The following is a 17122-nucleotide window of genomic DNA, read 5'->3' as shown; positions in this document are numbered from 1 at the left end:
GAGGCATCCATCCAATCATGGTGACATGTCCAACTCGCTTTGGTTGGTTTGTTTGTTTGTTGTTTAACACCGCACTCAACAATATTCCAGCTATATGACAGCGGTCTGTAAATAATCAAGTCTGGACCAGACAGTCCAGTGATTAATATCATAAGCATCGATCCACTTGCATCAACCAAGTCAACGAGCCTGACCACCTGATCCTGTTAGTTGCCTCTGCAAGTCAACCAACTTGCTTCATTAACTTGTAAACATTGACAACAATGTCCACTTACAGCCTCCGCACCCTGCATGGCAATTCGGAAGAGTTTTACAGGCCGGGACCCGAGATATCTGGTCCTGGTATCAGACAGGTCTCCAGTTACTGTGTCAAGCACAGTTCGAAGCAGGACACCATTCTGAAACACATTCAACACTGTTTTACCACACATCCATATGGTGCTAGAACATTTCCTTTCTGGGACAACAAACAAGATCAAGCTTGACATCAGTTTTGTCATACACTAAAAACTTCAGTTCCATGTGGAAAAACAAACATTGGAAACTCATTTTCTTTTTCTAAAAATTCTATTAGACAGAAAAATGTTAAAACTTGTAATGTATTTGGTAAGATGGTAAAAAATATACCACTCAAACGAAGTCAAAGAATACTGGATTATTTTTTTATGATTACAGACACATCATGTGATCATATGATGTGACAGATAAACTATAATCACATAAAAAAATTGAGTGTTCGTCACTTTTTTGAGTAGCATATTCTGTTAAAGAATTGACTATAGGAGCCTGTTAAACAGTTTTTATCTATGCATGACTGTACCTGTAGTCCGATGTTGAGGTACAGTCCTCCGACTGTGCCAGCTTCTCCAGTCTCCTCCTTGGCCTCGCTACCCCCCATCTCGATGATGCAGAGAGACTCCGGCGGGGCAGGCAGTGCCTGCATACTCAGAGGAGACAGGCAGTCCTGGAATTCACAACATGTCATGCAATATACAGATTAACTACAATGTGTGCTATTAAGGGAAGTCAAACAAGTATTTGTCACAGAGTGACGAAATATCCCCCGCCTGTACACCATAGTACCAAATATGAAGACAATCCAGCGATTAGTTCTTGAGATATTGTGGCAACACCGTTTTCCAACTCAAAAAACAGATTTGCCTGCTGTGACCTTGAAAATGGGGTCAAGGTCACTAAAACCAACTGGTGTCTGCGGAGTCTGTATATACACCATAGTTCCAAATATGAAGACAATCCAGAGATTAGTTCTTGAGATATTGCGGCAACACCGTTTTCAAACTCCAAAAGCAGATATGCCTGCTGTGACCTTGAAAATGGGGTCAAGGTCACCAAAACCGACTGGTGTCTGCGGAGTCTGTATATACACCATAGTTCCAAATATGAAGACAATCCAGTGTTTAGTTCTTGAGATATCGCGGCAACAAACAGGTGGGACGTACGGACGGACGGACGTACGGACGGTCGTGAATACTATATCCCCCGCTTCGCGCTTTCGCGCGGCGGGGGATAATTAGTGGAGAACTATTACGAAGGAGAGGTGCCATGGGGTTAACATCACTATCCAAGGTTATTGCACTTACAGAGCCACTTACAGAGCCACTTGCATGCATGTGCGTGCATGTGCGTGCATGTGCGTGCATGGCTGCTTGTACTAGTCCACATTTTTAGAGCTAGCCCAGTGGGACACCATGCCACAGTTTAACCTGGATACCCCACTCAGACAACGTATACATATTCCAAACCAAACAGTATCTCCCACTAATGCCACAAAATTGTTAACCTCTCTTGGGATGAGGCCAGCGATTGAACCACAGACCTTCTGCTCTCCAGGCAGGTGCTCTACCTTCTAGACCAGAGAGGCGGATAGAACTATAAATTGCAATCATTCATCCCAGAGAAGAACTATAGAGGATTTCTTTACATTTATGTATTTAATCACCTTGTTCATATCCAGGTATGATAACATGCCTTCATTTCCAAAAGTAAAACACATGGATATTAACAAATTCGCTCCATTCTAACGATTCAAATGAATCACAACATACCGAAGGGTCAAGGGAGATAATCCTGACTGTGTTGTCTGCCAAGCCAACTGCAAGGAAGCGGCATCGCTGTTCTCCCTCGGGCACCCGACCAAGCGCCATACACACCACGTCCGATGACATCTCCTTCCGCTCAGTGTATTCATTCAGCTGACCTGTCTGTTGGACATCAATAACGAGACTGTCATCATATACATTTTGGCCGCTTTCACTTACAATAGCCCTACATCCACAGATCAGCAATTCATTATCATAATCATTAATTCAGGTGAAACACGGAAAACATCATTTCTGTGGCAATAAATGTTCTTGAACGACAAATAACATATAAAGAAAGGATCCATGTGTTCACTGTTTAACTCGACACTCAGCAATATTCCAGCTATATGAGAGCGGCCTGTAAATAATCGCTAATCCAGTGATTGATATTGTGAATGCCTCTTGCTATTGGGGTACATTGGGTCGCTGGAGACCATTTCTAACCCTGGCACCTGCACAGGGCTGCAAAGAAAGAGGTGTTTATGATGACAAATCCAATACACCATGAGAAATAACATTGCCATCACATCAGCAGCAACACTGAACTTGTCAATTATTATAAGACATTGTGATGATGGAAGTTGACAACATACCGGGTCCATCTCGAAGTACACTAGTTCGCCTCCTGTCAGAGCGATGACAACCTGTCTCTGGTTGACTGCACACTTCACAATGTTCTTCTTCCCTGGAGTTTTCCATTCGTTGACACGCTTGTCTGCACGAATGTGACGGATACCATCAGGGTAGATCTGAAAAACATGACAACATATTCCATACTGGCGGGTTACAAAGAACATAAAACATTTCCTGCATGAAGCAAGACTGTATGGTAATTATTGCCCAGAACAATGCAAGATTTTGTTTGTTTGTTTATTGTCTAGCGCCGCTCTCAGCAAGATTCCAGCTATATGACGGTGGTCTGTAAATAACTGAGTCTAGACCACACAATCCAGTGGTTGACATCATGAGCATCGGTCCACGCAACTGGGATACGATGACATGTATCAGCCAAGTCAGCGAGCCTGACCATGCGATCCCGTTAGTTGCCTCTTACGACAAGCATGTGTTGCTGAAGACCTATTCTACACTGGATCTTCACGGGTTGAACAATGCAAGAAGTGGAAAAACGTTTTTGAAGTTTCAGCCACACTCCAATACATGTATAGATCTGTTTTAAGTCCAATATATAGAAGACCAAAACAGAGGAAAGGTGTCTGCTGAGAACTCAGCTGAAAACTACAACCGTAAAACATCTACACAGATCAATTATCACCCAAAAACAGCCTTTCATCACCTCCTCCCTACGTTAAATACGATTCCTAAAAATCATTACTTCCTATTCAGTGATAAAAATAACACAACATACAGATGTGTGCTCAAACATTCCTAAACTGTGTGCAACAATAGTATTTCTAGCCAGTAATACCTGTACGAGAGCATCATCTCCAAGCTGAGAACATGATATTGTTGGTGTGGTTCCCAGAAAGCCAGAATCTGTCACTTCCTCTACGGTCTCGCCGATGGACAGTACAAGGGTGGCGTTCACGAAAGACACGATGATGTAGGCATCAAACTCATCTGCAAGTACACAACCGAGGTCTGGCTAAAACTCAAACCTCTACTTGGTCATTCAAGACCAGATGATCATGATGCTACTTCCATTGGAATAATCTACATAACACGATCAAGCAATAGTAGTATAAAACATTACATACAATAACTAAATAGTAATACTATTGTTGATGTCTAACCTTCAAATTAAAGAATCTTATCTGCAATACATATTTGAAAAAAACATGAAACTGAAATAAAAAACACCAAAGAGACAAACACAGGAAGACTATTGGTGCTGTATTTTGTCTTGTGTGAAACAATTTGGGTACATGGGGGTCAGAATTGACATTATTTGTCTACGATAACGGTCACTGAAAACCAAGATAATGCTTGGGAGTCGCAAGTTACAAACAGTATATAGTACATTGTAATTCGTTATCCATACAACCTTTCTCAGGCATACTTTTAGCCTTAAAGACATTAACTGCCCCGACTTACATCCCATGATAGAACAGAACAGAACAGAACAGAACAGAACAGTTTACACAATTAATATACAACCCACTCATCATTTCAGACTTCCTCATACATAGTCATCTATTTCAGTATAAGTCTGAGATTCAAATTTCTAAGGCCTGATAATAACTGTAGCCATGTTGTCAGCTGGTGATGTGGGGAATTACCAACCTCAGACAGGAAGTTCCCTCAGAGTTGTCTGTCCCTGAAATAAAAAGCAGAGGCCTGGGGTTGGATAGTAACCATACCACCAGCCTGCTCTTGTCAGTAACTGTCGGGGATAGTTGGGACACCTGCATGTACGTCAGAGATGCCAACCCCAAACTGAGGCCAGGGAATATCTTGTTTAACTGGGATCCAAATTTTGCTACAAGCATGAATATCTTTGGCATTGCTTTTATCACCAAACTCTTCAAAATCTGTAATCCTTCCCATCACAATCTAAAACCAGCTGTTATCAATCAGATAAAAAATTACCTTACAGAGAAAACACTCTCACTGCTTCTTCATATTTGGGGATACCACCTTTTTGGCAAATATCATGGGAAAGTATTATCAACTGGTTTCTCAAAGCTCGATTTTTCCATCTCCAAGGTGTGGCAAGCTACATGGCATTAAACTATCTTTCTAAGGCGAAAGAGGCAATATTTTGACAGATAATTGAAGAGTTTTGCCTAGTTCATAACAAAACTGCTGCATTTAGCGAAGTCAGTAGCTAGTAAACATTACTGGATATGTTCTTAACAAAATCGGCAATACATTTCACCTTGCTGATTGGTGGACTTGGGTCTAAAATATGGTAATGATTCTGCCAATCTGAAAGGTTGGCATCTCTGATTATAACCAATGTCCAGAACTAAAGACTACTTAAGAGAGACAATTTTATGTCTAACCTTGTGAATTGATTATTTATTGATAAAAATAAAACCCAGTCAACAGATTGAGCAGTTTAAGTTTTATAAATCAGTTCAAGCTGAAATGTTTCAATAAACGAGAATCTGTATATGCTGAGAAAAACATTCTTGACTTTCGTGGGAATGAGCCCAGAGTGACAAAAAGGAGAAATTACGCTGAAATCCACTGCGTTCAAGTCAAATGTTGCACTGAGGACAAGATTACACAAAGCTGAAACTTATTCCAATCTCATCAAAATCAGATCTTTGTTCTCGCGACTGCAAAACCAAGATCTGAGGACATCCCGACAATCAGAACGTCGTTTACCAGTTCATTAAAGTGACAGTCGAAATGTGTTTTCTAATCATGCTATTTCTAATCTAAAAATCTAACACAGGGTATTCGGAATGACAGTTACAGGCTTTATGACTGAATCCATAGGCCATCTATAAGCCATTCCAGGATGTCGTTATTAAAGATAAAATTGAAAATTTGTCAAAATATGTTTCTAAGCGTAGTCGCCAGTTGGAAACTAGTGCCCTAAAGCATGAGAAAGCTGCCTTCTGATTGGCTAAAGTCGACTTCTTGTCAGTCATTCCATTGGCCAGTCAAAGTTCGCGAAAGGTCGTTCTGACATGATCCGCAATAAGATGTCCTCAGATCTTTGTTTAGCAGTAGCGAGAACTAAAGACATCAAATTTATTCTTGTTGTCTGGACTGAACCAGTCAACAAAAAGAGCTCTATGGCAGTTATGAAAACCATGTTTTTAACAATCCTTGAACAGTATCCAGGAAAAAACACCTTTTCATTACCCAAACAGGTTTCAATTTTAATGTAGTCTTGCCTCTGCCCTGCTAACTCATGATGTGAGGCATGTATTCTGTTTGCAAACTGAACTACAGAACAAAGAATAATCATAATATTTGTGAAATTCTGCATTTTGAGGATTTGGTCAATACTGCAGTAGCTCCATCAGCTTCAGGAACAAAGGTTTTGACAGTTTGTTGAAACAAAAGGGGCAAGTAAACCATGGTTAGTCTATGGATTTCATTGAAGTACTGTCCAATAAAACCCTCAAAATGCAGTTCTTGAGGACTAAAGTTTACCATCAATTCGTTTCTTCACAGTCCATACAGCATTGGGATTACCGGGCAGCTCAGACACAGCCATCTCCGACACCTACCATAATATAACACAAAGTCAAGTAACTGAAGTTTTATTTCCATAACTGTCAATAGTGAGGTCGAAATTATACTCACCCGACGAAAGAGTTAGTGAGTGAGTTGGGTTTAACGCCGCTTTTAACAGTATTCCAGTTATATCACGGCGTATCAGCTGAATGTGGGAGGAAAGTCCGAAGTGATGCAGGTCTCAGACGTTTACCACTTCAGTGAAACCCAAGAGCACGGGTATGGTGCTGACATACCTAGAAACATAATCGTGGCGAACCGGATTCGAACCCAGAATCATAGGTTTGTGGCGTGCCCAAGGGACGCAACTCTGCTCAGTGAATCGCCGCGCCTTAGGCGACTGGGTCACCCGTGCCCCCCGACAAAAAAAGGTGAATACCCTCTATGTTGGTTAATATATGAAGAATTACTCATATTCAAGAGATTAGATTGGTTTGATGCACAAACGAACATACTGGTATGTTGTGTGAAGTGATGCTCATGAACACATGACCTGTGATGTCATAGACCCATGATTAGCGTGTAAAGTTTGGAAAATCACATGCAGCATATCGTGATGAAAATAAAGACAGTGGTAACACTTGACTGATTATTAGTTTTGTCATAAAGTGGTACACATTGGAAACATCTCTTCTTAACGTACATACTTCTCTCTATGTTTTGTGTTTCTTTTGGAGGTAAGTGTACTTTGTAGATTATACCATGCCCTTAAAATTACATGCAAACCACTGTCCACCTGTCCGGTAGCTGGGGTAAAGACATGCCACTACTCATTTAAGTCTAAATGGGGGAGGGAAGATAGATAATTGAGATTAATGACAGTTCTATCTATGCAAATATAAATAGGTTAGGAATGTGAAAATTATGGGGTGTGGGTGGGGAATTTGACAGTCCTAAGTCACATGTCAAGTGGGAAGTTCGGCTTCTGTTGTAAGCAGACAATACCTTCTACTGTCCCAATTGTCATCATGGAAGTCATGCTGTCATTGTTCGCTGATTAGTTTTAAAATTATAAAGCTTGGCCTACTCACATTAACTTCATGACATTTTAGGCAAAGGTTTGACAGTCGTATTAATGTGGTGGTGCATTAATTTCATGCTTTACATTACTTGATAGTCACCCCCAACTAAACATTTTTACGCTGACCAATGCTTCCATCATGATGCAGAGTGAAAGGTCTTGGTGATCATATCAGAGTTATAACATTGACAAGGGCCCCTAGACTTTCATGCCTAACTTTAAACAAAGAATAAACATTTGAATTCCTTGTACCTCAAGTCCGTGACGAAGGATTCGGAGGGTAGACCTGGGCCCCCTTCCACACAGTGTGTACAGTTGCGGGGTGTCTTCATTAGCAAGATCAGCAATCTGTTGAACAACAAAGAAAAATTGCAAATTCAGAGAGCTAGATTTCATGAGTAATGTCTGTTTGTTGTTTTTACGCTGCACTCAGCAATATTCCAGCTGTGTGACAGCAAATAATCAAGTATGGATCAGACAATCCAGTGATTGACAAAGAGAATCTCACCCAAGTGTCTTTTGAAATCAAATATATCAACACTCGTTGATAAAAGTTGGCAAGCCTTGGATTTTTGCCACTTTTATCAACTCGAGGATGAGATTTTATTTATCATCCAACATCATTCTTGCAACTTTTTCAGTTTCTAGATGAGCATAAATCTACGCAATGGGATGTTATGACATGCATCAACGAAGTCAGCAACTTTGACCACCCGATCCAAGTTGCTTTTTACAACAAGCAGAAGCTTCTGAAGGCCAATTCCAACACAGAAGGACTGAATAATGATAACAATATTTCTGTCCATGCTTTGAACTTACTTCACTTTTTCAAGTCAATGTTAAAGTAACAGTTTGTCCAGGAGCGCTAGAATGACTACGAACTACGACACCAACGGTTCCCATACCTGACAGGTCATGATAGGGGACAGACTGTCGATCTCGTCCACCAACACCAGATTCTTCAAGGTTCGGGGAGGGAAGAGGAACGTCTCCCCTTCCTCCAGGGGCATAGCACTGCTGAAGTAGGGCTCCCCATCGTCATCTCCCAGGTGGGCAATCTGGTACAGGTGACTGAAACAAACAGCTCACAACTAACCTCTGGCCTAATACCAATACAAACAAATATCCGCCTCATGGTAAGGATAGTTTATATGTCAATAATATCTAACTTGAGTGAGAGATTGAGTTGGGTTTGGTAAATACTTCCAGCATCGGGAAAACTTGGTAACTCGAAGTCCTGGGGATCAACAATCATATGTCGTGTTATCCGAAGTTATAACTACGGGGTATCACGGTATTAGACGATCATGTCAGTTAGTGAGTGAGTTGGGTTTAACGCCGCTTTTAACAGTATTCCTGTTATATCACGGCATGTCAGGTTAATGTGGGAGGAAAGCCTGAAGTGATGCAGGCCTCAGACGTTTACCACTTCGGTGAAAACCCACGAGCACGGGCATGGTGCTTACAAACCTAGAAACATAATCGGGGCAAACCTGGATTCGAACCCACGATCATAGGTTTCTGGCATGACCAAGGGACGCAACTTTGCACAGCGAATTGCAGCACCTTAAGACGACAGGGCCACCCGTGCCCCCATATCTAACTTGAAAATAGATCATCTTGTCTGGGCTTGCTACTCTCACTTAAATTCACATAAAGGGTTCGAAAACTGTTTCTTTCATTTAGCCATAGGATCAGTGATACATAATAAGTCTCTGACACAAAAGAATGTTTTCTAGAGAAATATTTATACACAAAACAGAGTTGTGTTTTTCAGATATTTTGTCTTGTGTATTTTCATAAACAAGAACAATACATTAAATATTTTCTCATTGAAAGTCTGATCACCTCGACTTTAAATTTACTGGTTGTTTTACGTTTTAGAAGTTTACTGTCATATGTCTTAAATGATCAGCACAAAACATCTAATACACAGAGGCATCATCAAACTGAATCTGTATGACCTTCTATATATAATATAGCAAACATTACTATTTGTTCTATGCAAGAGTTACAAATAACATGTCTCATGGATAAACATTCCACGTCCATATAATCAGGTATCTTAGGAGTGGATTATTCCAAACTTCTCCAATATCCAGAGGCTGTCAACTCACTGATTGCCGAATTCCGATGCAAGAAAGAGAAAGCCAGACTTCAGGACACACATGCTGACAGCCACCGGGACAGTGTCAAAATACTTCAGTCGGATCTCTGTAACCTGAAGCACACAAACAACACAACTTAATAAACACTATCAAGACAGTCACATTGTTAAAACAAGCTGCAATAACCTTACATCAACACCAGACTGCTGAGTAAATCACGTATTTATCCAACATTTGGGGCAACATTTATAAATATAAAACATACCTTGACATCTAGTACAGGCATAAGGACATTAGAAAATTTAACCTAGCTTATAAAGTAATCATGTTGCTGGACAAATAGTGAATTCAGTTAGCGAGTGAGTTTGGTATTATGACGCTTTGAACATATGACAGAGAACTCCTGACAGCACTACATTTGGCTGTGCTCAGACAAAACTCATGACACAACTCGACCATGACAGAGGAGATGTGAGGTGAAATTGGGCTTAACATCGCGTCCAATATTATTGCACTTATATAGCGATGTGCATGTACATGTGTGTGTGGCTGCTTTTACTCGTCCGCACTGATGCCGATTTATAGTGCTAGCTCACTGGGATACCATGCTGCAGTTTAACATGAATGCCCCACTCAGACACAGTACACTGACTGAGCCAACCAGTCCTCATTTTAGCCCCTTAATGCCCAGCACCAGACTGGGTTCACAAGTACCATCTTTTAACGTCTTTTGGTATGACACGGCCGGGGATCAAACCCCGCACCTTCTGCTCTCCGGGCGGACGCGCTACCACTAGACCACGGAGGCGGTCTCCTATGTCAGAGGATAAAAAGAACAGTTGTGCTCAGCTCTGCCTAACTTTTGTTCTCACAACTGAACATCAATGCCTTGATCAATTAGTGTCACAAGTCCTCTATTACATATATTAGTCAGCATACAACTGCTTAGCTCTCTTGCGTATTCATGACACATACCATATCCTCGTCTGTCTCTAGCGTGATCTTGAAGATGTCACCCTGTTCTGTCTGAGCCAGGAAGAAGAACATAGACTTGGTCTTGTGGGTGGCACTACACACAAATATCATGCCTCTCTCTGGGTCATCAAGATCATACTGAAAGGAAACACCAATTATCAATTTGAATTACATGTGCAGTTATTTGCAATTAACACTTAACGGACATGCCAAGCAACAAAACACCCTTTGCAGATCCACAAACAAGCAGTGCTATTGTCAAAAGGACTGTTTGTGTTTTGTCTGTTTTTGAACGCCGCACTCGGCAGTATTCAAGCTATAAGAGGGCAGTCTGTAAATATTTGAGTCTGGACCAGACATTTCAGTGATTGACATCCTGAGCATCGATGTACACATCTGGGATATGATGACATGCATTAACAAAGTCAACAAGCCTGACCACCCAATCCAAATTAGTCGCCTCTCACGACAAGCCAACTGTTGCTGAAGACCAATTCTAACCTGGATCTTCACAGCAGTCAACGGGTGACTGAATTGGGAAGATTACAGATTTGAACGGCACTTCAGTTTTATCATGATGTGACTGATTCATTTGGGAGGAAAGCTAAAGTAAAGCAGGTCCCAGACATTAAACACTCGATTGGTTGGTTGGTTGGTTGGTTGTTTAATGCCGCACTCAGCAATATTCCAGCTATATGACGGCTGTCTGTAAATAATCGAGTCTGGACCAGACAGTCCAGTGATTAATATCATGAGCATCAATCCACGCAATTGGGATCAATGACATGCATCAACCAAGTCAGCGTGCCTGACCGCCTGATCCCGTTAGTCGCCTCTTACAACAAGCATAGTCGCCTTTTACAGCAAGCATGGGTTGCTGAAAATCTATTCTACCCCGGATCTTCACGGGTCTAAACACTCGATTGTATGTTGTTTAATGCTGCTGGCAGCATACTCCGGCTACATAACACCAACCTGTAAATAATCAAGTCTGAACGAGTGACTGATATAATGAGCAATCCCCTTGACATCAGGGTAAAACGCCATCAACCAAGTTAGACTGTGAGCGACAATATTCCAGCAATATCACAGTGAGGGGCAGCGGAAACTGGCTTCACACATTGTACCTATATGGAGAATCGAACTACCATGTCACAGTGTGTGAACACATGATCCATATATGTCGCCTCTTACGACAAGCCCGGCTACTTGTGGCCAGTTCTACCGGGAATCCCCCTGAGTTTAATGCACAGGAAACCTCACCCTCCGCCTGGGAATGGGACACCTGATGTCGGGCTGGTCTCCCAGGTTCTTGTACGTCACATAGTTCTCAGAGCAAATCAGGACACCACTTGGCCCATCGTTCCCGCCAGGTACTGAAACATCAACCACAACTAGTTCAACCCAGGCTCTTGATGGACAGCTTTGCACATTCTTGTTTGTTTTTAAATTACCATTCTAAATGTAAAACTGAGCATGCTAGACAAAGATTTGTTTGTTTGTTGCTTAATGCAACACTCAGCAATATTCCAGCTATATGATGGTGGTCTGTAAGTAATCGAGTCTGGACCAGATAATCCAGTGATTGACATGAGTATCGATCCACGCAACTGGGATCCGATGACATGCATCAACCAAGTCTGCGAGCCTGACCACCCAATCCCTTTTACGACAAGCATAGTCGCCTTTTACAGCAAGCATGGGTTGCTGAAGACCTATTCTGTCGGTAGAAAAAGCAAATGTGGGCAAACATTTCGGAAATCAATCCACACTAAATACTATATAAATGATTTTGAGGTAAAACCGACAATTGAAATCAATTTCTGTTAGTCTTTCATTTAGATCTTTTGTTAAAGAGTTAAGTCTACTGAAGCAACAAGATTGGACAAGCAGTCTCAACAGTCCATGTGACAATGTTTTCCTGCAAGTGATGGTCATATTGAGTAAATGTACCTGAGATAAGGAAGTTAGCATGCTCTTCCAGCTGCTCCGAGTATTTCCGGACCACGTGGTTGAGGCCAAGGTCCAGTTCGTAGTAGGTGAGTAGTTGCTGGGTCCTCTGGGCCGCCTCCCCAGTGTGGTCACTGTCCGCCTCCTACAACCATCACTACATCGTCAGCAACATGACCACAGAGGCAATGGGGAGGAAATACATGCACAAGATGGGTCAGCTTTTGTCAGGTATGTACAGAATTTCAGACACATAATTCAAGGCCTCATCAAGACATTTTCTGGGTTCCCCAAAATTCAAACTGAATAAATGATATACTTCTGGTACTTTCTTTTAATTACATATGCGGCATAGCTGACACAGAGATCATTGAAAGGCAGGTACTTCTGTTGTTACTGAATTTAACTGATTGGATAAAAAATGCTTCATTGAAGCAGTTTCAACAGCGGTTTCCATCAAACTACGAAAAGGCATTTATTTTTAAACAATAATTTGAGCACAGGGTTGGTTAGAAAAATTCAAGGACATTTTCGGGCACATTATCATTTTCAAGTGGAATCTAAATTCAAGACCTATGCCAACCCTGTATTCCTCCGTTGGGTTATCAAAACTAAAAAAAAAGTCGCAAGGACATCAGGACATAATGTACCTCATAATCTATTTCCAGACAGGCAAATGTAGGATTTTCAAAGCCGACATCCACACCGACCATGTGGTAGACGAGTGTGTTGGACTTGTGAGCCTCTAGTGGAGATGAGATTGTCAATCTAGCCTGGGCATCTCTGTTCAGAATGTACACAAGCTTCTGCTTCTCTATAGCACCTGGGAAGCAAACAAGAAAATACAGTAGCCTTATTTCTATATCATGCGTGTGGAATATTAAATACTTGCATAAGAGTTATAAATAAGCCAATATTTTAATAACCATCAAAATAGATGTAAGGCAATAATTAACTGATCACTAGGTTTCATGCATCCCTGCCACCAACAGTCACACCCCGCCTCACCGCCCTCACTCCGCCACACAGCCCTCACTCCGCCTCACAGCCTGCACCCCGCCTCACGCCTCCCAGCCCACAATCCGCCTCCCAGCCCGCACCCCACCTCACAGCCTGCATCCCGCCTCACAGCCTGCACCCCGCCTCACGCCTCCCAGCCCGCACCACGCCTCACAGCCAACACCACGCCTCACAGCCAACACCCCGCCTCACAGCCAACACCACGCCTCACAGCCCGCACCACGCCTCACAGCCCGCACCACGCCTCACAGCACGCACCACGCCTCACAGCCCACACCCCGTCTCACAGCCGACACCACGCCTCACAGCCGGCACCCCACCCCAAAGCCCGCCTCACAGCCCACACCACGCCTCACAGCCCACAAGATGATATGGTCATTCATTGGTCTAATAGTTGTGGCAAGGGGATGCTTTTTTTAAGTCAGGCGCATAATATGGCAAAAACATTTGGTATATGCATCATATAAATCACATCTGTTGACAATCAATGTGCACAGATGCTTGAATAGTTTGTGTAAAATAAAACAAACAACAAAACAACTCCAGCTTGGCATTCGTTTTGGATGACAATCTGGGAACTTCATGAGGCAATGTGGCAAAGTGTAGTGACTTGGTTCATTCACTACTTGCTACTACTCACCTATCATGACAGCCCTTCCTTTTGGGTCTACAGCCAGGTATTGCCCAGGCACAATCCGACGACATCCACTTTTCCCAAATGTCTCCTGGTGAATCTACACAGGGATAGAGAACATATAATGAAATAATCGACACATTTTGAGGGAGTTACTCAACATTTCCAATACTTTTTCTGAATACAGCGTTAGGGTCTTACAATATGTTATCATTGTAAGGACTAGTGGACTACAAATGTTAGTTTCTACCCCTGTGAATATACTTCATAAACATGTGCGTACAAGTAGTCATTTGGCTGATTATACTGACGCCTATATATATTTAGAACAGTTATATACATCTAATACATTATTTCATTTTTTTTAAATCTTAAAATGTTCACTCTTTTTGGAAAGAAAACAATAGAGTAATGAATAGATGAATGATGAATATTGGTTACCCAATGAAAAATGTAACAAGACTTTGATACTTTTCACATTAACATATCAGATCTTGAAAAAAATGTACATGATTAAAAAACAAATGAACTTACCCGTTCAAATATATTCTTTGATGGAATATATTCCAAAATTACAATTCTGCCTGAATCTGAGCCAACAACTATGTAATCTGAAATGAATGTAGCATTATCAATTAGTTATTTCAAAATACAGAAAAACAGGCTGTTACTTGAATGAATTCACTTAAACCTTCAGCTACCAACCTGAGCGAGGGAGTGCAAGTGAGAGTGGGAGAAGGAGAGGATGAGGGAATGAGCGAAAGAGAGTTTCACGCCGGAGTGAGCGAGTGTTGAACGCGGCACTCTGCAATATTCGAGCTATGTGACAGTGGTCTGTAAATAAGGGAGTCTGAACCAGACAATCCAGTGATTGACATCATGAGCATCAAACCTGACCACAAGCAAAGTCGCCTAATATGGCAAGCATGGGTTTGCTGAAGATATATTCTAACCTGGATCTTCATGGGTTAAGTGGGTTTTACGCCGCTCTTAGCAATATTTCAGCAATATCATGACAGCTTCACACAGTGTATCCATATGGAGATTCGAACCCGGGACTTCAGCATGACAAGGTAGATATGACGTTTTTGTGCATGATTTGCGTTTTTACTTAAGAAATGGAGATACAAGGTGAGCGGTGCGGTACGTGGTGTCTGGACTTGTGTAAATATATAATAGGATACTGCATTTCTGACACTCGTTTAAGAAACAACACAAGGGTCTGTGCCCAGGGGTACTAGTTATGACCTACCTTTAGAACCTCCTGTAAGCCTGAATGGCATGATAGCTCTGATGACACCGAACACCTCCACGGACAACACTGGGTAGATCTTCCCCGTGTTGGGGTCATGGCGGAGAAGTTCAAGCGTCTTCCCACGAGCTGCTATCACTTCCTGCAGTCTTGAACCGGAGAAGTTGCCGTGGATAGCAAAACTGATCCCAGAGGATCTCTGTAGGGTCAGATTGTACAGAAACATTTTGTGGATCTGAAAACATAGAAAAAAAAAGAGTTAAATTGTCGTACTTTCAATACAAGCATTATACATATACATGCTATAACTTTCTGCTCTCTGACGTAATTTTCTTTGAAAAGCCAGCTTGTTGATACAAGTCACCAATTTGAAACTGAAAGAGCAATGTTCATGAGTTATTTTCACTAAAGAAAAACAGCCGTGTTAAATGTCGCAGTCAGAATTATTTCAACTATATCGCAGAAGCCAGTAGAGACGTAATGGTTCTCTATATGTTTGGTGCATTGTGACACATCAGGTGCCAAATGAGTATTATATTGGTAAGTCATGTATTGACAGGGAGTACCTGCTCAGCTCCATTTTGCAGTACCGTATTTTCTTAAGTATAGTGTGCACCCAAGCATAATGCGCACCCCCCTCTGGGGAAAACAATATTTTGGATGTCTGCAAAATTGACAAAAAGGAACTTACAGTATTGAAATTCATGTAATGGCTTGGCCGAAGTGCCTTTTATTTTACCGATAAAAAAAGATCAATAATCATGATAGAGGAAGAGGCTTGTGCTTAAATTTTACATTATTGCATTCATTGCACTTAGTTTGGAATCTAAGAAATATCCTTGAGGCTGGCATATTGCAAAGTGCAGTGTAAAACAGGAAACTAATGAACAAATGCAACAAGCGGGATCATTAACAAAGTGATAATTTGTTAGAAAGGTTTGTTAGGTAAATCAGATTACTTAGGCCTAATTCCAATATGCATGATAACTAACTTATAAAGGGTTTATACTCAAAGATTAATAGCCAATGTCAGCAATGGTCTCAATGTTCAACGGCTATTGTAGAAACGCCGAAATTGAAAGAGGACTCTATGAATGTAGATGGTTAGAGTCATAGGGTAGAATGCCATCCTTTGAGTTCCTTCAGCGTCAAATCATTAATACTCCCCGTTTGGTACACTCGTTCTACAAATTAGGGAACATGGCCAATATCTGGTTGCTTATAAGGAATAGATCTGGCATAAAGTCTCCCCAAATAGATCTACAAATGGTTATTTTTCTGCTATAGCAATGAATCGCAAAATGTCATTTTTTTGTGAATTTTGTGCAATAATAACACGTATCAATTATTCAATTTGGACATAAGTGAGAAGAAAGGTATGCTATCTTATTCTTTGCTTTGCACTGAATGGTTAATGTGCTGGTCTGCGTGTATTTCTGTTTCGAATATGGCTATATATAAACATTGAGAGTGTTATCTTGGTGTTACGAAAACGTTATATATACACCTCGTTTCAAATGCTGTCACATTCTGCACAAATCGAAAATGAATATAAACGCACTGAACTCGGGAAGAGAAATAATTTCTAACCTAATTCTTTGTTGGTGTTTGTGCCGGTTTTTCTTCACAGGCGGACGGTAAACTTTCGGCAATACCGTTACAGTTTAACCGCAGCTGAAGTCATAATTTCAAAAAACGATATTTGCACAGTTTATAAGTGCATTTGTGCATCGATGACAATGGATTGTTATCCGAGTTTCTACATTTCACGCTGTATGTATTCAAATAGTCGCATTACTTCCGTTACCCACAATTCAACCGCACTTACAATGAAACTACTCTCATCAACAATACTAACTCTCTACTTCGTAAAGTAATGAGAATAGGAATAAGTAGATGTCCTCT

At 41.3% G+C, this 17122-nt stretch overlaps 1 protein-coding gene across 1 annotated transcript in view; it reads right to left on the bottom strand.

The window, feature by feature from the left end:
* LOC139454424 (splicing factor 3B subunit 3) overlaps window positions 1-17026 on the bottom strand; it is a 30014-nt gene extending 12988 nt beyond the window's left edge. The window contains exons 1-17 of the mRNA XM_071236123.1: window positions 16808-17026; window positions 15218-15452; window positions 14500-14576; window positions 13972-14065; window positions 12962-13134; window positions 12315-12456; window positions 11625-11737; window positions 10362-10499; window positions 9396-9499; window positions 8184-8349; window positions 7531-7626; window positions 6174-6246; window positions 3529-3680; window positions 2696-2851; window positions 2067-2222; window positions 821-964; window positions 276-398 (exon numbers count right to left, since the gene is read on the bottom strand). Of these exons, the coding sequence (XP_071092224.1) occupies window positions 276-398; window positions 821-964; window positions 2067-2222; window positions 2696-2851; window positions 3529-3680; window positions 6174-6246; window positions 7531-7626; window positions 8184-8349; window positions 9396-9499; window positions 10362-10499; window positions 11625-11737; window positions 12315-12456; window positions 12962-13134; window positions 13972-14065; window positions 14500-14576; window positions 15218-15443 (2133 nt within the window). The 5' untranslated portion in view covers window positions 15444-15452; window positions 16808-17026. The remainder of the gene's footprint in view (window positions 1-275; window positions 399-820; window positions 965-2066; window positions 2223-2695; window positions 2852-3528; window positions 3681-6173; window positions 6247-7530; window positions 7627-8183; window positions 8350-9395; window positions 9500-10361; window positions 10500-11624; window positions 11738-12314; window positions 12457-12961; window positions 13135-13971; window positions 14066-14499; window positions 14577-15217; window positions 15453-16807) is intronic.
* Window positions 17027-17122: the final 96 nt, after the last annotated feature.

This window comes from Haliotis cracherodii, unplaced genomic scaffold (genome assembly GCF_022045235.1).
Source record: "Haliotis cracherodii isolate W230 unplaced genomic scaffold, xgHalCrac1.p SCAF_10, whole genome shotgun sequence".
Taxonomy (NCBI): domain Eukaryota; kingdom Metazoa; phylum Mollusca; class Gastropoda; order Lepetellida; family Haliotidae; genus Haliotis; species Haliotis cracherodii.
This window is presented reverse-complemented; position numbering and strand designations above follow the sequence as displayed.